The following is a 24,115-nucleotide window of genomic DNA, read 5'->3' as shown; positions in this document are numbered from 1 at the left end:
AGGGCTTCATCATTATGCAAATTAGCTGGATTGGATCTGCTCCCGCAGAGGACTCCGGGGGCAGCAGAAGGACGGAGCCTCCTGTGTGCTCGGGATTGAGCCTTAGATGAGACCCGGGGATGACTTGGGGGGGGGGGGGGGGGGCGGGGCAGGGCGGGGGTTGAGCTTGCAGACAGCCCCCAGTGCCAGTGATCCGCATGGCCCCCACCACCACCTCCCACCGGGGAGGCGGGCGGGGGGGGGGCTGGGGACAGGTGCAGGGGGCGATGGTTGGTTCCGTGGCTCTGCCGGAGCCAGGCCCAGCTCCCAGCATCGTTGCCGAGGAGGGGCGCGAAGGAAGACATCCTTTTTGGATTTATTCTTTGTGTATTGAGCCTTTTTATGATTCATCAGTAAGTAAATATCAGCTGAGGGGTGATTTGTTTCTAACAAGCTTATAAAATACTGGCGTCATTTGTGGGCTTATTGGAGTGCTGATTATAAACACTCCCCCATGCCCACTCCTCGATGTCAAATTAGCGCTCAAAACACAAATATTGGATCTTTGGATCCCTCTCTGCCGCCGTCGTGGAAGCTGGCGGGACGGGCGGGCGGCAGGGCCCGGGCGCGGCGGCGACGGGAGGGGCCCTGCGAGGCGCGTGAACCCAGCTGCTCCTCCTGCCCCTCCGCAGTGCCAAGTTTCCTCTGACCCAGCTCGCCCGGCCCCCGGAGCCTGTCAGCTTCAATCTCACGGCGGGCGCGGATCCGGGCAGGCGGCATCTGGCCCGCTGTGCCCTTGGCACCGCCACGTCCCCGGTGGGTCAGGCCAGCCGAGGCCCAGCCGAGACCCAGGCTGCGGCTCCCAGAGTGATTGTGCTGGTTGTGGGGGCCGCCGCATGCCACCCTCCGCCAAGGGACTCTGAGCCTCCTTAGCCTCTCCTGCACCCCGGCAGCACCCCAGCTCCTCTTTTGGCTTTGCAGCCGCGAGACCTTGCAGGCCTGGTGTGAGCCTGTAATGGAGACCCCCCTCCCCCCGCTCACAGCCGCTTCTGGCCTCTCACAGCCTTGTTTGCACGGCACAGCCCAGGGCTGAGGGACGCCCAGGTGCGCCCCAAGAGCCACAAAGGGCCGGAGCCACAGGGACCCCGATTTATAGCCCAGTGCAGAGGGGCTGCATGTCTGGCTGAACTCAATCAGCCAAGCCAAGGGAAGGTGCTACTGGACGGAAGGAGGAACTGAGTCCAGGTGAGAGGGCCCCTGGAGGCAGCACCCGGAGGTGCCTCAGCCCAGGCTGTTGCCTCCCATGCCTGATTGGTGGACAGGCAGCCTGGACTTGTCCATGGCCACTGCCGACTTGTTCATCAGAAACATTTTCATCCCATGCTCACTCACTGCAGGGGCTCTGGGGAACACAGCCCGGATAGTGTAAGGACAGCCTGCGCTACCCACCAGAGGACCCCCGCACCTCTGGGTGCACCTTTTGGCTCAGTTTCCCCAGCCTGCACACACCGGTGCAAACAACTTGAGGCTTTTCAGTTCAAACACGGCTGTGTTGCGGCTGGAGCGATAGCACAGCGGGTAGGGCATTTGCCTTGTATGCGAATGACCCAGGTTCGATTCCCAGCATTTCATATGGTCCCCCAAGCATTGCCAGGAGTAATTCCTGAGTGCATGAGCCAGGAGTAACCCCTGAGCATCACCGGTGTGACTACCTCCCCCACCCCCCAAAAAAACCCAGCTGTGCCACGTCGTATCACGTCACAGTTTTGCTGGGCCCCGTGAGCGGAGTGTGAGGTGGACGGGCCGAGCAGAATGGGTCACGTGGTAGGGAGCGGCTCCACGTGCCAGGCTGGGCATCAGAGGTTGCCAGGCTGGCAGGAGCCAGGAGCAGATTAGCGGGGCCATGAGCGGGGGTGCCCCAGTCAGGCTGGAGGGTGTGAGGTCAGGGCTGATGTGAGCTGGACCTCTGTCACCATCCCGTGTCTGTCAACGGCACGGTGAGGGTTCCTGGGCAGAGCTTGGCCAAGGCCAAGGGATTGCTCTGTGTTGCACCAGGCAGAAGGCCGCAAAGATCCCACTTCCTGCCAGACTCGGCGTCTCTCAGCTCTGGGCAAGGAGGGGGGCACCTGAGGGCAGCCAGGCGGGAGCCGGAGAATGCAGGACACACTCCTGCTTCAGAATGGAGATGGGGTAGCTGGAACCGGCTTCTGATGGGTCCCTGGTCATTGACTCAAGCCCACGTGCCCTGGGCTGAGACGGGTGGCGGTGTGTGCTTTGGGCTGTGCGTCTACCCCTGGAATCTAGAGTTAGTGCTGAGGGTCCGGGGGCACAGCTGTGGCTGGAGAGGGGCGTCTGATTCTGTGGGACCCTGGCACCGTCTCTGATGGTTCTGAGCGTGTGAGGCCTTTTCCTGGCTGCCTGGGGAAACCAGGCGTCACCCAGCCCCACAGTCCTGTCAGTAGTGCATTGTCGGCGGGGTGCTGGGTGGGTGGTCAGGGCGACCCACAGGCTTTTGGCATCAGCAGGGCCGAGGTGCTGTGGTTCGAGGTTCGAGACCAGGCAGCATGGCAGGAGCACTTCCTCTGGGCAGCCACTGCCATCTCTGGCCTGCACCTCAGACACAGAGAAGCACTAGTACAAGAGCGCAGCAGCCCAGACGGGCAGTTCAGCTTGAACGGGGACCCTGCTGCCCCCACAGCCAGCCCCCTGCCCGGTCTGCTACACACACACGCGCGCGTGCACACACACACTGCCCCATACACACACACAAACACATGCTGTTTTATACACACACATATACTGTCCCTTAAACGCACACACACAGTCCTGTACATACACACACATACTGTCTTGTACACACACACTGTCCCATGTTCACACACACACGCTATCCCGTACACACAACACACATGCTGTCCCATATACGCACACACTGTTCCGTACACACACACACACATGCTGTCCCATATACGCACACACTGTTCCGTACACACACACACACACTCTGTCCTGCACACACACACACACTCTCTGTTCCATACACACAGACACTATTCCATACACACACACACACACACACTGTCCCGTACACACAGACACTATTCCATATATACACACACACTCTGTCCTGTACACAAACATACTGTTCCATACACACACACAAACTCTGTTCCGAACACACACACACGCACTGTTCCATACACACACATTCTGTCCCGTACACATACACACACTGTCCTGTACATATACACACACTGACCCGTACACATACTATCCCACACGATATTGTCCCTGATGCATCAGTGAGGGGGACTGGGCAGGTCTGGCGCCATCCTACTTTCCCCACAGCCCACATGCTGTTCTGTGGACTGGACAGGCCCTTGATCACACACACACACACACACACACACACACACACACGACAATTCTGCATAGTTTGGTCTCCCTTCTGCCATATACAAATACACATACACACATACACTGACCGATACACACACACACACACACACACACACACGCTGGCAGCACACTGGGCACTGACACATCATGCAGGACCTTGCACAGCTGGCCTCTGCCCAGCTGCCCTGGAGACTCCCCCCTGTGTGTCCACACGCAGGTGCCCAAGAGCGGGTGCTGAGTGTGCTTGAGTCTCCTAGTCTCGGGTCAGCCAAGGCGAGCTGTGGTCAAGAGGGTCTTAGGACATCTTCTGAGAAATCGCTGAGGCCCCAAGTATCTCCCTTGTTCTTTGCTTATTTCTCACGGGCAGTCGCAGAGGAGGAACAGAGCAAAAGGGGTCTGGCTGCTCAACCAACTCCCTACCCGGGGCCCGGGGCAAGGTGCCCTCTGGAGTACCATGCTATCCCACACGATATTGTCCCTGATGCATCAGTGAGGGGGACAGGGCAGGTCTGGCTCCGTCCTACTTTCCCCACAGCCCACATGCTGTTCTGTGAACTGGACAGGCCCTTGATCACACACACACACACACACACACACACACACACACACACTCACACACACACACACGACAATTCTGCATCAGTTTGGTCTCCCTTCTGCCATCCTCTACCTGCAGGACCCTGAACCTTGGTCCCTGGTCATGTCCCAATACATCCAACGAGGTCTTTTTTTTTTTTTTTTAAATCTCCGTGCCTAGGTACAGTTACAAAGCTTTCATGTTTGAGTTTGAATCATACAATGATCGAACACCCATCCCTCCACCAGTGCACATTTTCTACCACCAGTGTTCCCAGTATACCCCCCCCCCACTTCCCAACCCTCCCCCTGTCTCTATGGCAGACAACTTCCCCCTCTATTTTTGGGCATTATGGTTTGCAATACAGATAGAGGCCATCGTGTTGGGTCTTTTTGCTTTTTTTGGGGGGGAGATCACACCCGACATTACACAGGGGTTACACCTGGCTCATGCACTCAGGAATTACTTCTGGTGGTTCTTGGGTGACCACATGGGACACTGGGAATTGAACTCGGGTCGGCCGCGTGGAAAGCAAATGTCCTACCCACTGTGCTATTGCTCCAGCCCTGTGTTGGGTCTTTTATCTACTTTCAGCGCACATCTCCCATCCCGAACTATCCCTCCAACCCTCATTGACTCAGTGATCCCTTCTCTATTCCAGCTGCCTTCTCCCCCGGCTCATGAGGCAGGCTTCCAACTATGGAGCAATATTCCTGTCCCGATCTCTACTGTCCTTGAGAGTCAGTCTCATATCATGTTATTTTATGCTCCACAAAGGAGTGCAGTCCTTCTATGTCTGTCCCTCTCTTTCTGACTCATTTCACTTAGAATGATACTCTCCATGTCCATCCACTTAGAAGCAAATTTCATGACTTCCATCTTTCCTAACTGCTGCGTAGTATTCCACTGTATAGATAGAACAAAGTTTCTTTACCCAGTTGTCTTTTCTCGGGCACTCAGGTTGTTTTCCAGATTCTGGCTATTGTGAACAGTGCTGCAATGCACATACAGGTGCAGATGTCATTTCTACAGTGCTTTTTTTTTTTACCCTCGGGATATATTCCCAGAAGTTGTATTGCAGGGTCATAATCCAATGAGGTCTGACCCAGACTCTACTCTGTCAGCGCTGCAGATGTTCAGGCTCCATAGTGTCCGTATGGTTTCTGTCACCTTCAGCACTACCCCGTGGACAGACATGGGGCTGAGAGTCCACAGCGCACCATCCGTGGGCCCCAAGTTGCTTTGAGGTGAAGATTGTGAAGGGCTAGACAGCGGGACATGCAGTCACCCACAGGGACTGCAGTGATGCAGTTCCCAGGACACAGAGGGCTGTAGGCCACCGGGGGTGAAGGAACGGGGGGCCCTGTGCCCTGTCAGCCGTCCCCACGCCCTGCCTCTCTTCACTTGCACTCTACCGCCTCCCTGTACCAGGGCCCACTCTGCAGCGAGCTGTGTCCTCAAGGCACCTGTGTCCTCATTCTGGGGCACACATGACAAGCAGAGATTTCAGCTGGCCAGGCCCTGTCCAGATGTAGTGTGAGTGGCCTGCCTCGGTGTAAGCGGGGGTCCACCCTACCACTGCTCAGGGAAAGAGCACAGGGCAGGTGGACAGTGCTTGCTAGCAAGTGCATGAGGCTCCGATGGCCAGCAGAGTGGACAGGACAGCAAGTTCCTCTGAGGGAAACTCTTGAAGGCCCTGCTCTCTGCTGAGGCTTTTCTAGTGGGCTGGAGAATGTCCTGCCCTTACCCCCAGTAAGCTCATTGGGGTGGGATCAGCCCCCCCACCCCACCCCAAGGGCTCATTGAGTTGAACATTCTCTCTTCCTGTGGCCTTGGTGTTGCCTTGGGGGAGTGGTGGGTGGGCCATACCTGGCAGTGCTCAGGGCTTACTCCTGGCTCTGCACTCAAGAATTATTCCTGGCAGGCTTGGGAAACCCTACGGTATGCCGGGGAATCGAACCCTGATCAGCCGCTTGCAAGGCGAGCTCCCTACCCTCTGTACTATTGGCTCCAGTCCTGGCATTTCCAATTTTAACCTCATTTGTCAACTTTCTCACTTGGGTCATAGCAATCGTCCTTTTGTGCCTGGAGATGGAACCTGGCCAAAGATTGACTAGGATCCCCGCAGACCACTCAGACAGGCACCTCTGATCTAAGTCTTTACTTCCGTCCTTACTTCCGTCCCAAGCCGTGGGGCTCCACTGGTTAAAGGTGGGCGACCCATGCTATGGCCCTTCTTTCCCACCGTCTCCACCTCCCCCAAGTGTCAACTCTGAGCCGATGCCCCAAAGTTGCTGCAGGGGATGAAGGGTGTGGGTTGGCTCAGGACAGGTGGCTCAGTGGGATGACATGTCACCTCTTGTCCTCCATCCACCTCAAAATCTGTTCTGGACCTCACCGCCCTGCTTGTCTTCTGCCTGGCAGAGAAAAGTCACTGTTCTGAAATAGCTGTGCTCCTACCCTTTTCTTACTGACCTGGGCAAAGTGGCACATTATCAGGCTAGAGGCTTATGAGGAAGATGAGAAAAATGGGGAAGATTAGGAAAGTTCACGTGTGAATAGATTCCCATGCAGGGCAGTTACAAGAACTGCCAACGAGCCGGGGTATTCTGCACACCACGGGAAGCAGCATGCCAGGGTTGAACAAGTACTGCCAGGTGCCTGCTCTCCACCTCAGCCCATGTAGTTTGCAGGACTGTGTTCTGCTCTGGACAGAAGGGACCGTGCGTCTTTCTGTTGAGTCCAGTCTAGCAGTGGCCCGTCACACTGTCTCTGCTGTAGAAGTCAGCGTCTGCTGTGCACATGGCAATGCAGACCCGCATTTTTTCAAATGGATTGAATTTAATTTAGATGTAAATAGCCACATGTGGCTCGCAAACCACTGTATCAGATGCAGCAGATCGAACCGGTTTGACTCCTTGATACAAAATCGCTTGGTACCCTGTTTCTCTGCGTCCGTGGTTGCAGATTTTTGTGTCAGGGCTTTGTGGAATGGGGTGCGACCATGGCATGAAACTTTTACAAATAATTTCAGAGTCCTTCTGGGGCGTGACAGTTACACAGCAAAATAGATGTTTGCTAATCTTACCTCCCTGCCCGGCGTGCTGCCTAGGGAGGGGTGGGGCTCTGTGTCCAGTTGCCAGGGCCAGCGGGAGGAAGTGGCGATGGTGGTTTCTGAACTGAGCCCCCCGCCTTTGCTCTTGGCATTAGTGGCTGCAGGGATTGTCCTAAGTCACTTGTGATGACCAGCACCCCCTGCACACCATGTGACTGAGCTACGCTTCTACAACCAGGTCTCTGCCCGGCTTTCCCTCGTTGGAAAGCGGGCGTGTGGTAGGTTGGGGCAAAGACGATGTAAGAAGTGGAGCCCTCTTGCCGTGGAAGCAAGTGTAATCCACGCATCCCTGGCAGGGATGGTGACAAGGAGAGTTTTGCAGCCTGTCTGTCATGCTAATTGTATATTATTAGAGGCCATTAATCTGCGGATTATTAACATGGTGAATTTTTTAAAATTTTTATCTTTTTATGATGTAGGAATACTGCTATTTATTCAGCCATTGATTAAGCTGATTGAATTGGGCATGAACTCCACATTACTTTTATTTTATTCAGAATTAATTTTATTTTATTATTGGGCTGGAGTGATAGCACAGCAGTCAGGGCGTTTGCCTTGCACGCAGCTGACCTGGTTGGTCCAGGTTCGATTCCTCCACCCCTCTTGGAGAGCCCGGCAAGCTACCGAGAGTATCTCGCCTGCACAGTAAAGCCTGGCAAGCTCCCCATGACGTATTCGATATGCCAAACACAGTAACAACAAGTCTCACGATGGAGACGTTACTGGGCCCACTCGAGCAAATCAATGAACAACGGGAGGACAGTGCTACAGTGCTATTTTATTATTATTTTTCTCCCTTTTTATTGATTTACCGTGAGACACAACTACAAAGCTTTCACGTTTGAGCTTCAGTCATACAATCATCAAACACCCCTCCCTTCACCAGTGCACATTTTCCACCACCAAAATCCCCAGTATTCTCCCGTCACACCCTTTTCAACCCGTCCCCTGCCTGTGTGGCAGACAGTTTCCCCCATACTCCCTCTCTACTTTGGTGCCATTCGATATTTCTACACCAGTCCCACCACCCCACGCAAACCTGCCGAAAAGGCAATGCCAGATGATTTGTCTTGTATTGCTTGGTATGGCAGGAAATTCCGTATCATTCTCTTCCGGGAGCTTTAGGTTATAGTCTCTGGGTCTTGGCCGCTGATGAGATAACATGGCGCCGGGGCCACTTTGTGGGTGTGCGGGCCAAGTGCCTTGTCTGTGGGGAAGCTGGGGTTGGATTCGAGGACTGTTGGTCAGGAGGGGCTGGTGTGGCCGAGGGAGATCCTGCTGCTTGTGGCTGCTACGGGCCTTGCGTTCTGAGCGGCACGCCTTTGCAGAGGGAGAAGGAAGGGCACAGAACATCTCAAGCTCTAGAAGTTTGTGGCTAAAGAAGTTCTAAACTGGAAGCCTGCTTGATGGCCACACCGGTGCTCTGTCTATTCACTGCCTCCTCTTTCCATTCAGTGGCAGAGAGCAGGTGTCTTCTTGCCCACTGGGGGCAACTAACTGGTCACTGCATCCTGAAGGTTGAGAGTGGCACAGGTCACCAGGAGCCCCACTTCCTGTCTGCCCAGCCCCTTGAGGTGCGCTCCTAGAAGCTGATCGTGGTGCTGGGAGGAGCCTCGCCCCCCCCCCCCCCGACTCCCCTGCCAGACCCCATCCACATATCCCATGGCAGCCGGAGGTGTTAAGAGCCCAGTTCTGCAGAGGGGCTGGTCAAGACTGGACTCCAACGTGGTCCCGAGCACTGCCCTTGGCTTGGGCCTGGCCTATCACCTCTGCCTATCACCACTGGGCTTAAGACAGGAACCAGGAGTGGAGCTACAGAATAGCAGGAATCCTTGGTGGGCTGGAGGGTTTCTGAGGGGTTGGAGGGGAAATATGGTGGGGGAAAAAGGAAGGTGCTGTCAACCCCCTCACCCCCCAAATCCCCGGCTGATGAGGTTTGAGATGGACCAGCTTCCCCCGCCGGAGCTTGGGGTTGGGAGAGACCAGGGGCGAGAGAAACGGGCACAGAGACAACTGGCTGATGGAATTAGGGGAGTGTCTGCAGCTCACTGGGGAGCGGCCGGAAGTGGAGTGACCCTCAGAGGGCCCCTGGCAGGCGTCTTCAGGACCAGGGGCAGCGGCAGTAGCCGGAGCTCCGTAGCCATTCTTCCCTTGCTCAGGAAAAGATCACCACATCCCCATTTCTCAGACAGGAGAGCGAGAAGACCCTGGGGGTGAGCTGCCCTGGCCCGTGTCCTGCTCGGATTCGGAGGGGGAGCCGGGAGGAGAGTCCAGCTGCCTCCTTGGCCGAGTTTCTCCCTCCACTCCCCCGAGCTTGTTGTGATGGGGCAGGGGTGAACGGTGTGGGGGTGGGGGGGTGGGGGGAGGGGCAGGTGGTGGAGCTGTCCTGTCTTCTGTGATGGGCACTCTCAGGGGGCGCTTCCCCGGAATCCTCCCGCAGCTTAACTGACCCCTAGCGAAGATCCATCTGACGTGGCTCTGGGGAGCAGTCGGTCAACGGAACCATCTGGAGTCTTCTGATTGGGAGTTCCTAGGAGCAGAGAAGGAACAAAGTACTTGCAACTTAGGAGAGCTGCGTCCTGGAGCCGGGCCCCAGGCAGATGGCTGCTTCTGCCGTGGGGACCCCGGGGTGAGTGCAGGGACAGTGCTTTCCTGGGGTGCAGGGGAAAGCACCTGTGGTTGTCTGCCTTCCGCACCCCCCGCCCCCATCCCCGGCTCCCCCAGACATGGAGAGCAGGGCACACTGCCCGGTTTCGCTGTCCTGCCTCCTCAGCAAGCATCACGGACATGGGGAGACGCCCAGAGAGTGAGCTGGGGGCACCCCAACTCCGGGACCGTCTCCCCATGACACTTCCCTGGGCCTGATACTCCCTGCTACGATGGCAGGGGGAGGGACCGGCGTACCCTCCCCCCAACCCCGCTGTGCTCCTTCTTCCCCACCCTCCCCCATGCAGATGACAGTGCCCTGCCAAGACGGGGACCTCCTTCCCCCCTCCACCTCTCCTGCTGCTGCCTCGGACACGCCACGTGGCTTGATTGTATAGCGTCTGTGTCATCACCACTGTGGTCCAAGGGGGACGCTGGGGGGAGTGGGTACCTGGGTAAATAAGTATAAATAGTTTTCTTTCTGATATGTGACTGGATTATTTTCCAGTTGATTTCAAGCCTTGGCCCCAAGTGGCCCACAGATCAAAAAAAGATAAGGGTCAGTTACAAGGTTGAGCTCATTCTCCGTCGCCATGGCAACTGACCTCCGGCAACCCTCCGAGGACTACACCCAGCTCCCTAGGTGGTATTTTCACTGTCCACGCCATCCATCCCAAGCCTTTCAAAACTCAGACTGCCTAATTGTCAGGGCTCTGTTTTGAAGAGGCTCCGGGGTTCCCCGTGGGGCCCCCGGTTCAGGCTGCCAGAGCTCATTTATAAGGCTTTCGGAAACACCGGGGACCCTACGACGGGTCCCTGCTGGCCAGCCAGGCCTGGGAAGGGGGCCCCAAGGGGAGGAGGAAGGGCAGAGCCCATCCTCCAGGATTAATTAGGGAAATATGAGCCCCAAATGGGGGCGACTGGCGGGGTGCATGCCCGCCGGAGCAGAGCCCTCCCGAGAGAGAGAGAGAGATGGGAGGCGGTGGGCTGGTTTGATGGGGGTGTGGGCGGGGGTGATGCTGATGGAGATGCCAGGGCTGGCCCACCAAGAGATGCCCCATTTTCCATCCCTGTCAGGCTAGCAGGCCAGTGTCCACTGCCGTCGGTGGGTTCTGGTCAGCCCTCCGCAGCGAGTGGGTGAACGCGCCTCCAGAAAATTTGCTCCTCTTTTGGGGTCCTCCCTGGGTGGCCTTGGAGGATGCCGTGGGTGGGTGTGAGCCCAGAGCCCCTCTGTGCAGAGCTGTGTGTCCCCCATCTCTCTGCACCACCCCCTTAAATCCCGGGGCAGGACGTGGAAAACGGGAGTTTCCACGGGCCGGGGCTTCTCATAGCTGCTGGGGTGCCGCTATTGTGTCTGCAGACCTGCCCCTACCTAGCCAGCGTGGAGATGCTGGGGTCCAGATGGGGCCTGGGTGGCCAGGGATCTCAGGAATAGCGCTCGCCACCTCCCATGCTCCCCCCATTCCTGCCTGTCCTCTGGTGAAGAGAACCTCAGCCCTCGTCAGTTCCCCCAATGCCAGCCCGCCCTGCCAGCCTGCCTGTTACTTCCCGCGGTATCGAAGGATAGATCAATAGATGGACAGTCCGATCAGCGTGCCCTGGGCCCTCTCTGCCCAGACGTCTTTGTTGCTCCCCAAGAACAAAGGGTGCCTTCCTCCACTCGGGCCCGTTTCTCGTTGCCTTTCTGCACCTATTTGCAGCCGGGTTATGTGTTGGGGTGGGCCCCCCGGCTGCCTCCTTTGCCGGGGGGAGTGAGCAGCACTCAGCTCCTCTCTTCCTTGTGCCCGCTGCGTCCTGTGTGTTTGGAAGTCTGCGCTCCCACTTCAGGGGGCTTCACTGGGCCCGACCCCCTGGGCTCTGCCACAGAACTGTCATTCTTTTTTTTCACTTCATTTTTTTTTTCTTCCTGCTTTTTAGGTCACACCCAGCGATGCACAGGGGTTCCTCCTGGCTCTGCACTCAGGAATTACTCCTGGCGGTGCTTAGGGGACCATATGGCATTGCTGGGAATCGAACCCGGGTCAGCCGAGCCCAAGGCAAATGCCTGCCCTATCTCTGTCCTATCGCTTCAGCCCCCAGAAGTTCATTTTTGCCCCCTTCGCTGCCTTCTGCCATGTCAGAAGTGCTGGGCAGCTCTGCAGCCCAGGCACAGGGGGGAGGCCACAGCCCCCCGCCCCCTGGAGCTGGTGCTGAGGGGTGTGGGGACATCAGGCTTCCCACATGGAGACTCCGCTGTTATTCTCTTCACCCTGCTCACAGCGTCTGATCATCACGATGCTGGGATGCTGGAAGTGACTCACTGGGTCCCCCTTTTTGGGGCCTTGGCTTGGTGGTTTTCATTTTCTAAAGTCAGACAGAGGTGCGTGGGGTGAAAGCGAGCTCTGAGCAGCCCAGTTCTGCTGCAGGCCTGGAGGGGCCTGTCTCTCTAAGCAACCCTGTCCCTTCTGTCCACCAGGGTGCTGTGGGGACCCCTCACTTGTGCTCTCGGAGACAGAGCTCACCGGCACGTTCCTAAGCCTTCAGTCCCGTAATTTTAGGGGTGGCATGGGTGCATGCTGGCCAGCACCCCTTGCCCCCAGGTTAGAAGTTGTGTCCGGGGGGGCTTTTCCCACCGAGGTCATTCATGCCCTAGTTATCAAGTGCCCACCCTGTGCCCAGCCCCTCCCAGGCTCTGGCAAGAAAGCTCTGAGCATTGCAGTACTGGGGAGTCCCATTGTTTCCTGCAAATACGACTGCACACTTGTGGCAGATGGCCACCTCTTATTATTTTTTTTATTATTATTACTTTTTATTTTTGAACCACACCCAGTGATGCACAGGGGTTACTCCTGGCTCTGCACTCAGGAATTACACCGGCAGTGCTCAGGGGACCATATGGGATGCTGGGAATTGAACCCGGGTCTGCTGCGTGCAAGGCAAACGCCCTACCCGCTGTGCTATCGCTCCAGCCCCAGGACGGTCACCTCTTGATATGCCATGTGGCAGAATGCATAAGACAAAAGGGGCATAAAGGTGCAAGATGAGAGAGGGGTGCTCTGCTTTCAGGGGCTATTGAGAAAGACCTCGTGGAGAGGGAGCAGATGGTCAGGGGAGAGCCTGCATGGGCGTGATGACCCGTGCAAAAGGAGCCTGCTTCACTACCGTACAAAACCCCTCCCATTCGTTTTCTCATTTTCAAGTGGAAGCAGTTTGGGCTCAGAGAAGATAAGCAACTTACCCAAGCACACACAGCGAGTCAGCGATGGAACTTGGGATCAGATACCAGCTAGTTCCAACTCTTGAGCCCTTCTGTGTGACCTCTTTAATGGAGGTGACCAAGCATACCCCTGTCACTTGGGCAACTCATTGGCTTTTTGTTTGTTTGGTTGGTTTTGGTTTTTGGGGGGTTATACCAGGCGATGCTCAGGGATTACTCCTGGCTCTGCACTCAGAAATTCCTCCTGGCGGTGCTCATGGGACCATATGAGATGCTGGGAATCGAACCTGGGTCGGCTGTGTTCAAGGCAAATGCCCTACGCGCTGTGCCATCACTCCAGCCCTCACTGGCTTTCTTGTAGAGAGGCATTTCCTGAGTCCGCTTCCCGAGTGGGGGACACTGTTTAGAGAAAACCCAGGCATGGCCCCTGGATCTGGAGGAGCAGGTCAGGCTCCGTGCCTGGAGCCCAAGAACAATGGCCTGTCCACTGCCTGGCACAGCCTGCCGTCCCTCCCTCCCAGGCAGCAAATTATGGCCTCAGAACGGGAGGCCAGGCCCGCCGTGGACATCAGTGACGCCCACCTGAGCCTCACCTTCAAGCTTCTGATAATCAGCTCGCTCTCTCCTCCTGGCTTCCCCCAAGACCTGTATGGAAATAAGTAGGTGTCTGCCAGGGATCAAATGCTTTTGGAGACAAAAGTCGGTACCGAGGACATTACAGGGCGCTATCATCTCGGCACGAAGCTCTTCCACAAAGCCCTCAGCTCCTCTTTTGGGCTGACACAGTTTCAGCCTGAAAGGTTCCAGCAGGCTGACTTGGTTTTAAGCAAAAGCACATCCTATGATTATTATTGTTATTATTTTTTTTCTTTTTTGAGAAATAAGTATAAAATTAACACTTCTATGCCTGAGCAGAAGGGAAAAAAAAAAGAGAGAAGATAGAGCGAGACGCTGGGATTTCTGTGTTTGCTGGCTTGTTTGGCATTTTAGGTACATCTCTATATAATTTTAAGTCACAATGAATCAGTAGATTCCCCACCTGGCGAGGACTAGGCGGCAAAATTTGGCGTGGTGAGCCATCCAAATCTGCATTTCACTTTGCAAATGAGCAGGGCTGCATCATTCACTTGAGTTGTATGGGTCTCTCTTATGGATGCCTGTCATGTGCTGGAGGGGAAAAAAAATTACTGGAAAGAGAATAGAAAGGAAAGAAAAGGAAGCGATTCTATGTCTTAGCTCGCAGAATCCTCCCGCCACGCCCGGGTGTGGGGGTTGTGGGTTCCCAGGCAGCTTTGAGGGTCAGTTTCGAGGGGTCTGCAGAACTCTGTGTGATGTCAACTCGGGAAGTTACGCTCGGAGGGTGCCTCTGTGTGGGGGGCAGGAGCAGAGGGTGGAGGTGAGGTGGTCCCCATGGAGTGGAGTCAGAGTGGTGGTGGGATTCCGGGGCTATCCGCGTGACTGAAGACACACCTAGCATTTTGTACACACTATCTAGGAAAAAACTCCTGCCTGCTTTTCCTCCCCACCTCCCTGCCTTCCCGGGCCGGTTTGTGGGTCTGGGTGCATATAGAAGCCACCCTGGGGGAGAAGAGGGCCTCATTCTACAGAAAGATTTGCAGAACAGAGTTGGCCTCTACTGGGACACCTTCCCAGATTTGTGGGAACTCCCAGGTCTTACGATTTCCATCCCACTTTCACTTTTTTTTGAGGGGGTGTTACCTGTTTGAGAGCCACACCCAGCAATGCTCAGGGGTCACTCCTGGCTCTGCACCCAGGAAGGCTCAGGGGGCCTTATGCGATACCAGGGATCAAACCCAGGTCGCCCATGTACAAGGTAAGCCCTCTACCTTCTTCAGCGCCCCACTTTCACTTTTTTGCTAGTTGTATTCACTCGCTCTACAGTGGGACCAGCCCAGCCACGTGCCCCCTGTCAAGTCCAGAACTCCCTGTCATGTCAGCAGAGCTACCTTGACTGTACACGTAGGAATGAATGTGGCAGTGGGCAGAACTGCATCTAGGAATCCAGGGCCCCGGTTGATGAATTGCTCGGCAATCAGAGAAGGGAAAGTGACTGTCAGACATGATTTCTCTGATTTATAAGTTGTAGGAGCCTCCTTTTTCCTCTCGGTGTTTGTGAATCAGACAGGCACGTCCCCATTCACTGCCAAGAGTGGAAAGGCCCCGCTTGCAGAATCCTCCTCTGCTCTCTTGGAGCTGCTGGCAGGGGCTTTGGGAGCAGACGATAACATCAGGGTCTGTGGCCTAGGCTCCAGTTCCGTGAACTCAAGGCAAGGGCATTGGACCCGACCAAAGGCAGCTCTGGGCACGGGAACAGCCAGCGAAGACTGCCTGGAGGTCGCATACAGAGAGAGCCAGAGAGAAAGGGGTGGTCTTTGAAACACAGAGACCATTCATTGTATGTGAGCACTTCCTTCAGTTGGTTATGCTACCATAGTAAGCTAATACTTGGGACTTCGGATCTATTTTTTTTCCCCTAAAACCATTATCTTCCCAGCCAGCAGAGCTAATTCTGATGTCCAATGAGTTGTACACTTCAGCTTAAACTGCACTACACTGTAGCACTGTGGGTCCTGTTGTTCATCGATTTGCTCGAGCGGGCACCAGTAACATCTCACAACAAATTGCAAGACTTGTTGTTACTGTTGTTATTGTGTTTGGCATATCGAATACGTCACGGATAGCTTGCCAGGCTTTGCCTGATACTCTTGGTAGCTTGCCGGACTCTCCGAGAGGGATGGAGGAATTGAACCCGGGTCAGCCGGGCTGACCACGTTCAAGGCAAATGCCCTACCACTGTGCTATCATTCCAGCCCAACTGAAACTCTAAATTGAAAGAAACCTCTTTCAATTTGTCATGTCTCTCTGCCCTCTGCCTAAGAGGTGTCCACATTCTTTTGGGGGGTGGGAGGCACACCCAGCAATTCTCGGGCCTTATTCCTGGCCCTTGGGTCGGGCTCTGGAGACTATCTAGGATGCCAGGGATTGAACCCAGGTCAGCTACATGCAAAGCAACTGCCCCCACCCACTGTCCTATCGCTCAGGAGAGATTCTAACCCAGAGGGAATCTATAAAGGGGGCATCATCTCACACATTTGCGCGCTCGTTCGTTTACGTTCTGAACCTGTACTCTGTGCCAGGCACTGAGAAGCATCGTCGGTGTGGGGGCTGGGGGTGCAACGGGCGTCTTCTGAGGCAGCCCCCCACACTGGAGGCCATCTCTAATTATGATGAGTGCCTCTCCGAAGGGAGCAGAGGACGTGTGCAGGGCCTGTGCGGCGTGCGTGCTGAGCCCGCGCCGTGTCCCCAAACTTGTCAATGAATCCCTTTTCCACGCGTATAAATGGAAGCTCCGCTCAGATCTCTGCCGGGTGCTTGTGGCCTAGTTGCCGGGGCTCCAGGGGCACGACAAACACCCGGTGGATCCCAGGCAATGGGCTGTGTGGGGCAGGCCCACCTGCGCGCATGTGTGTGCGGATGTCTCCGTGGTGGTGTGCTGTGGGTGGGGGGGGATGCCTGCTGTCCCTACCAGCCCCTGCCAGGGCCTGGGGATCCAGGGACTCGCCAAGAGCCTCAGCCATCTGCGCGCCTGCATTGCCACTGGCGGAGCGCCTCTGCTCCCGATTCTTGCCTCTGAGGGCAGATTGCAGCCCTGGCACCTTTGGAGAGGCTGGTTTCCTGGGGGGGTGGCGGGGGAGGGTGCCGTGGGGGGGCGTGCCTGTGACCTTGGCTGTCCTACATAATGCTCCCTGATACCATGGCTGACGGCTAGCATGGCGTGAGCACTTGCTGTGTGCCAGGAGCTGGTCACAATCCCTTTTTCTATAAACTCATTTAATTCTCACATCCAGGAGCAGAGCAGAGCTATTTTTAAGAGGTGGTTGATTTTGTTTTTAAAGATGACCTTTTTTTTTTTTTTTTAAATTTTAGAGCAGTTTTAGGTTTAGGAAACACTGAGAGGCAGACACAGAGATTTTCCTTCCGGTCATCAGCCTCTCCCACCAAATGGGCATTTCATTTTGTAAACATGAACCTCAGAGACAATGAACCTCATCGCCCTAAGTCCATAGTTGTTGTCCTTGGAGTCCACTCTTGCCGCAGGGTCTGTGGGTTCCAACAAATGGAGAATGACGTGTACAGAATGCACAGAGACAATCACAGTGTTTTTCCCTGCCCTAAAATTCACAGCGCTGGGTCCAATGACCCTCCTCACCCGCCCCCCTCTCCGCCCAGTCCCCTTCGCCCCTCCCAATGCCCCGCCCACTGCTTCGTCGCCCCACCCACCCACTGCCCAGCTGCCCCGCCCTGCCCACTAACCCCGCCCATTCACTCTGCCCAGCTGCCTTGCTCTGCCCACTTTCCCCGCCCACTCTCTTCTAACCCCGCCCATTCGTTCTTCCCAGCTGCCCTACTCTGACCACTTGCCCCGCCCACTCTCTTCTAGCCCCGCCCGTCCAGCACCGAGTCCTTAGGTGTTTTTCTCCCTTGCCTTGTGTCCTGCCCCAGTGACCAGATCTCAGTCCCTATCTCCGTGGTGTGGCCTTTCCAAGGACAGTTCGACTCATACATCAGGCCACCCTCTCAGGTTGGCATCGCGGATTTTGTAATCTGCATCTGACTTTTTTCCCCCTGTCTTTTCCTAGCCAGACAGTATCTTCCTTCTTCGTCCTGAGTCGACCTGTGGGTTTTTGTGTTCACATCTTATCATGCTCTGTAGGGGAAATACCAAGCCGTGTGCAGGATCCTACAGTAAGAGCGTTCCGGGTTCGGGGAACCACCCTAAACTGCCTCCCAAGGTGCTGTCCAGTTCTGCCAAGTCCTGTCCGGGCGGTGAGACGTCTGTGGCTCTCACCTCGACTCTGTGCCTACTGATGCGTGGGGAAATTTGAGGAAAGGTTTGGGGTGATGGTAGCTCCCAAGTGGGGAGAGGGAGTCGTGTTCTGGTCTGGAAGAAGACCAGGGTGTCTGTCCAGCGCCTGCTATCCGCTGGGCAGGCCATCTGCCTCAGCATTGCACAGAGAGCTCTTGACTGCTCCCTGTGCTCTCCCAGAGGCCACCCCGTCCCTCTTAGGGTGGAATCTCAAAAGCCTTCCAGTGGCTGGCTGGGCCCTGGAAGGCCTTACCTATGTCCTTGACACCCCAGCCTGGAAGCAGCCCACATCTCCTCAAACACTTCCCCCTATTCTCATGTCTCCCCCTGGCCTTGTGTTCTGTGTTTCTCATTCATCTTTAATAGCTTTCTGGCCCTCAGCCTCTCCAGCTCCTAGCAAAGTGCCTGGCTGCGAGTTCAAAATGTGGGTGTGCGATGCATGCATTCAGCGGCCAAGCGCCACCTCCCCAGGCCTCCCCAGCAGAGACGGGGGACTCATGGATAGGTGATAAAAATGGCCCATTTAATGCAGAGCTGTTAACATACTTCTAGAATTTATGAAGGGGTTCTAGGTATAGGACTGCATGTAGGTAGATGTGATTGATCATTTACAGAGGTAAAGCATTCCAGTAGAGGCAATTCTCTTGGGGAGATGAACTCAAGGAGACACTCTGTCTCCCAGGGACATCTATATTGCTTTTTTCTTTCCCTTTAAGTTGTATATATTAAACAATTAAGTTTACTTCTTATTTAATACTTGAGTTATTTGTATAAACGCAGTAAGAGGTACAGATTCCAAAACTTGGTTCTCTGGGTTCCAAGGACAAGCAAGCCTTTTACCGTAAATCCCAGACTAAGCCCTCAGGCCAGTTTAGCTCTTTCTTCCCTGTGGGTGTCCTGTCTCTCAAGTCATAAAGGCTTGCGTCAAGACTGCATTTTTAGTGATCCCTTCTCTATTCCAGCTGTCTTCTCCCCTTTGCTCATGAGGCAGGCTTCCAGCTATGGAGCAATCTTCCTGTCCCGGGTATCTACTATCCTTAGGAGTCAGCCTCATGTTATATTGTTTCAGCTGAAAGTAGATAAAGGACCAAAAACGATAACCTCTCAGTGTCTGTATTGCAAACCATAATGCCCCGAAGTAGAGAGAGAATATGGGAAATATTGTCTGCCACGGAGGCAGGGGGAGGGTGGGGAAGGGGGGAGGGGGGTATACCGGGGATATTGGTGGTGGGGAACGTGCACTGGTGGAGAGATGGGTGTTTGATCATTGTGTGATTGTAACCCAAACATGAAAGCTTATAACTATCTCATGGTGATTCAATAAAATTTTTAAAAAGACTGCATTTTTATGCTTTCTAGACTGTCCCATTTTGATGCCCAGTTAGTCTTGCCACTCACCCCGGGTCCATCCCAGTCCCACGTCAGGATCTCCCTTTGTGGGATGTTGGGAACTGTGATAACTGAAGCCCGAGTCAGGTAATTATGATGGATGCCCAGGAGTAGCTGTGTATCAGAGTCAATCAGCTCCCAAATATTAGGAGCATGGCGTTAACAGTCTTTCTGTGTCTACGCAAAGAACATTGCTCTGTAGTAAAATACGAAAAGTTAGAGGGGAACTAGAAAAGCAAGCCATTTACTACAATTACAAAGTCCAGAATCACCAGAAGTTTTGACTTAGAAGTAACCAAGATCGATGTGAGGGATGTAACAGTGAGAGGAAAAGCACAGAGAAAAGGTTAAAAATAAACCTGGTGGGTGAGGAGGGCTCACAAGAGCACTGTAAGCTTCTCCTCGGGGAGGAAAGGGGCAATTCACTGATGAAGCCTAAAGCACTAGGGTTAATACCCAACACCTGGCTGGCACTATCTGCTCAGCAGATAGCCCATGGGGTGGGAGGTAAAGCCCTTTCCCACACGGAGCTCCCTGGGAACTTCCCACTGTCACTGTCCTCCCGTTGTTCGTCGATTTTCTCGAGCGGGCCCAGTAATGTCTCCATTATGAGACTTTGTTGTTACTGTATTTGTCATATCGTGTACATCACGGGTAGCTTGCCAGGCTTTGCCGTGCGGGCGAGATACTCTCGGTAGCTTGCCAGGCTCTCCGAGAGGGGCGGAGGAATTGAACTCGGGTCGGCCATGTTGGCTGCGTGCAAGGCAAACGCCCTACCGCTGTGCTATCACTCCAGCTCATGAGCCCCACGTCACAGGAGGAATCCCAGCAGTGACACCATCCTGAGTCAGCTGGGTGCAGCCGGGCGCCTTTGGGGTGTGCGAGCATCTACTCTAGGCTGGGTCTTGGCATTGTGGGCCCCCAACACCCCCACCCCGCACCCCCCAGCCTGGCTCTGACTGGCGCTGCTCTCCTTGCAGAGGAAGGCATCAACCACGAGTGTAAGCTGTGCAACCAGACGTTTGACTCCCCGGCCAAGCTCCTCTGCCACCTCATCGAGCACAGCTTCGAGGGCATGGGCGGCACCTTCAAGTGCCCGGTGTGCTTCACAGGTAAGGCGCCCTGCCCCATGCCCACTGGGGAGTGCTTGGGGAGGGGGCAAGGAGCCCAGCCTGTGAGCCCGCTGTCCTTTGTGGGCCTGGCCAGGCCTGGCCTTCCCTCCTGAGGGATGTCCTGGGCCTCAGCCGCCCATTGTCTGTGGGAGGGCCCCTCCCCTCTCCTCTCCTCTTCTCTCTTCTTCTCTCCTCTCCCAGTGGGGGGTGACCCCTTTCCCAGCCCTGCCCTCCCTGTCACTCTTTCTTCAGACCAGCTGGGTCCCCTCTGCCCAGCAGCCCTAGGGCTCTCCCTTGTACCCCTCGTGGCTCTCCCTCCACCCTGGCGGCTCCATTGGTGCTCCGGGCTAGAAGGGTCAAGGGCAGATCTGCCGGCCAGGCCCCCAGACTGGCTGCCAGCCCAGGCGAGCGGCTGTCCCAGCCCAAGGCGAGTCTCCCTCCCTCCCGCCACCCAGATGGCAGCCGGTGTGCGTGGAGGGGGGTGGGCCCTGGCCTCCTCCTCGCCCCGTCTCCCCCGACACTTGCCATCTGCCACCCCGGGGATCCCACCCTGGGGAGGGCGCCTGGCGCGGGCGTTGGTGGGGATGGGCGGGGGGGGGGGGGTCTCTGGCGCTGCCATCTCCCAGACATGGAGCTTCGGGGGGCTCCGCTGTGGGAAAGCGAGAGCCCCTCAGTCTCAGGACCCCGTCTGTTCACTGCTGCACTCTGCAGGCTCAGGGGGCGGGGGGCTGGCCTGCAGCCCCACTCCCCTGTCTGGCAGTGCAGGACATGGGACAGAGAGTGGGGTCTGAGGCTGCCCACCACCACCTCAGCAAGATGCATCCCACGTGTCTACCCAGCCCCTGCCCCGAGTCAGTACCAAGTCACCGCATTAAAATCTCCACACTGTCGCCTGCCCCGGGAGCTGCTGGGGTGGGTGGGGGAGGGGAGCGCCAAGTGTCTCACCTGCCCAATGCCTCAGTTTGCTCTGCTGCACGTTGGGGAGAACTGTGCCCATCTCTCTGAGAAGGACTGGTGACTCAGGGACTCAGGCAGACCCCGGCGGAAGGGGAATGACAGCACCGGTGCTGGTCCTGAGGGAGCCGTCATTGGACTGTTTATGGGGTTGGCCATCTTTTACGTGCTTTTGCAATATTGGCCCATTTGATCCTCCTCGAACTCAGTGGGCCCTGTTCTTTGGTGATCCCCATTTTAGGGGCAAGGAAGACCAGAGAGGTTAAGTGACTTACCCCAAGTGGCAGAGCTTAGTGCACTGGACCCTCCTCTAGTAGGTACCAATATTGCTCCCAGTGGCCCCTCATCTGGACAATTGTGGCCATGCTACCAGGATCCACTACTGTAGGCGGGGAGGGTTGGTGTCCCCGGGGTGGTGGCCCTGGCGCTGTGGCCCTGACCCCATGACCCTATGACCCCTGACCCATGATCCTGACCCCGTGGCTCTATGCAGTCTTCGTCCAGGCCAACAAGCTGCAGCAGCACATCTTCGCCGTGCATGGGCAGGAGGACAAGATCTACGACTGCTCGCAGTGCCCGCAGAAGTTCTTTTTCCAGACCGAGCTGCAGGTGAGTGCCTCATCCACTCCTCAGCTCGCCCTTGGCCCTGGAGGTCTGGGGTGAAGCCGCATGCAGGTGGGGGTGGGGATCTTTGCTTCGGCACCAGCTCACTGGCAGAGCAGAAGGGGCCGTACTTGAGCTGGGACGGAAGCTGCGACCTGGCCTCTGGGCTGGGGCGTGTGTGCAGAAGCCCAGGGGCCTGTGATATGTCCTCCCCTCACTCCCCCCTCCCCCCGGTGTCCCTTACTTGGTTAGACTCAAGATGAGCTGCCGCCGCAGTAGGTGGTAGTCCCTGTGAGGCTCCCACCAAGTCCAGAAAGGCCAGAGAAGTGAGCAGCAAGTACCCGGTGGGACCCAATTCTGAGGAAGGGTACCCACTGATGATCCTGGGGCAGGTGTGCCCTCTGAAATCTAGTGGTCGTGCCCACCAGAGGCCCACCTGCAAGGCCTGTTAACAGCTAAGGGGGTCTCAGGAGGCGGCCAGGGGCCAGAGAGAGTACAGGGGCCAAGGCACGTGCCTTGCATGTGGCTGACCCCTGTTTGATCCTCGCCACCAAATACCCCTGAGCTGACTGCCAGGTGTAAGCCCTAACCCCAACTGGGTGTGGCTCCCCAGAGAGCGGGGCTGCCGGGGTGATCTTCCATGAGCAGCCTCTGCCCTGAGGACCCTGAGGCATGTATGCTCTCAAACATCTCCCAACCCTGCATGTGGACACTAGCAAAGAAAATCTTCCGTGCACCCTGCACCTCAGTTTCTACACAGAGACGCACAGAGATACTTTGTTTCCAAAGAGCCAGCCGCCCAGAGAACACCCTGGAGGAGACCTCAGCCCCAAAGAAATTCTGCTGCCCCTGAGCAGGGCCACCCTGGAAGCACAGAGCCCACAGTGTGCACAGGCCCCGCCCTCACAGGAACACATGTGCACAGACCCCGCCCCGAAGGAACACGTGTGTATAGGCCCCGCCCCCACAGGAATGCTTGTGCACTGGCTCCACCCCCACAAGAACACCAGGAACGAAGGCCCAGCCCCCTAGGAAGGCATGTGCATGGGCCCCGCCCCCATAGGAACACCATGAGCAAAGGCCCCACCCCACAGGAACGCATGTGCACAGGCCCGCCCTCACAGGAACACACAAGACCCTCACACACCCTATCTCCATATCACACCTAATGCCCCGGGTTGAGCCTGCGCGGGTGCCGCTCTGTACTGACAGCCAGTCTAGAGCTCTGGCTTCCTACAGAGGCAGTGGCGGGGAGGGACAGAGCTGGGCTTGTTCACTGGGGCACACCTCACTTGCTACGGGTAAGTGCTAGCTAGGGCTTCCAACTCTCGCAGGTAAGGCCCCCCGCGTTTTCTGTCCCGGCACAGCACGACAGGTGGTTGCACCCCTTTCCAGAGGTTGCCTGCTGGAAATAGTGGGGAACAGGCGATTTTTCAGCCCTGAGACTTGGGGGCTCTCACCGCCTTGCCCGCTGGGCTAGTTCTGCCTCCAGAGATGCCCACGAGCCTTATGTGCAAAGCTCTGTGCCCTCCGCATTGCACACTCCATTGGGATGAGGCCTGGCACCGTGTCCTGTCGCCTGGTGCCTGGTGTAGGCAGAGGCTGTCCTGCTCCAAGGCAATGAGAACAGAATTCGGGGGACGGGGGCGTCCCAGCAGCAGCAGGGGTCCCCGCCTGCCCTAAAGAGCCAGCACTCCCTGAGGCTCCTGGGAAAAAGCCTGTTTCCTTCTGTGCTTCAGGCAGCCTCCTAAGCCCATGTCAGTCTTAGAGCCCTGGTCACATCGAAACAGGTGACAGTCTGGACCTCAGGCCCAGAGAGAGGAGGGGTGCTGCTTCCACATGGCCTCCCTGCACCCCATTCTCTGTCCCTGCTGCCCACAACAAGTGTGCTCCTTTAGTGGGGGTCAGAGAGCTGCTCCCACTCTGCTTTGGGCGCTGGGGTGGGGTGGGCCTCCCCTCACTGCCCCCTGCCCGCCTTTTCTGTCTGGCCCCAAAGGCCCTGAATCCACGGACTCAAGCTTTTCATAGTGCACATGACAGGCCTCTTTCAGACCCACCAGTGCATACAAACCATGATGTACTTCACTCCAGCCTCTGCACCTCTGGAGAGCATTGTCCCTTGTCGAGGAACAGACTCCTCTCTGACAGGGCTTTGCAGCTAGCTCTTCCCAGAACAGCCACCAGGCTGCTTGGGGACTGGCCCAGCTCGGCCTTGCTGGTGCCATAGGCCAGACTCACGGTGAGAGCTGGGGGCACC

The 24,115-nt window shown here is 56.2% G+C and overlaps 1 protein-coding gene across 2 annotated transcripts in view; it reads left to right on the top strand.

Annotated features, from left to right (window-relative positions):
• ZNF423 (zinc finger protein 423) overlaps positions 1–24,115 on the top strand; it is a 337,698-nt gene that overhangs the window by 291,917 nt on the left and 21,666 nt on the right. For both annotated transcript variants that reach the window (XM_056137117.1, XM_056137118.1), the window contains 2 exons: positions 20,170–20,301; positions 21,749–21,864. In XM_056137117.1, coding sequence (XP_055993092.1) covers positions 20,170–20,301; positions 21,749–21,864 — 248 coding nt within the window. The remainder of the gene's footprint in view (positions 1–20,169; positions 20,302–21,748; positions 21,865–24,115) is intronic.

Source organism: Sorex fumeus, unplaced genomic scaffold, assembly GCF_029834395.1.
Source record: "Sorex fumeus unplaced genomic scaffold, SorFum_2.1 ptg000122l, whole genome shotgun sequence".
NCBI lineage: Eukaryota > Metazoa > Chordata > Mammalia > Eulipotyphla > Soricidae > Sorex > Sorex fumeus.
This window is presented reverse-complemented; position numbering and strand designations above follow the sequence as displayed.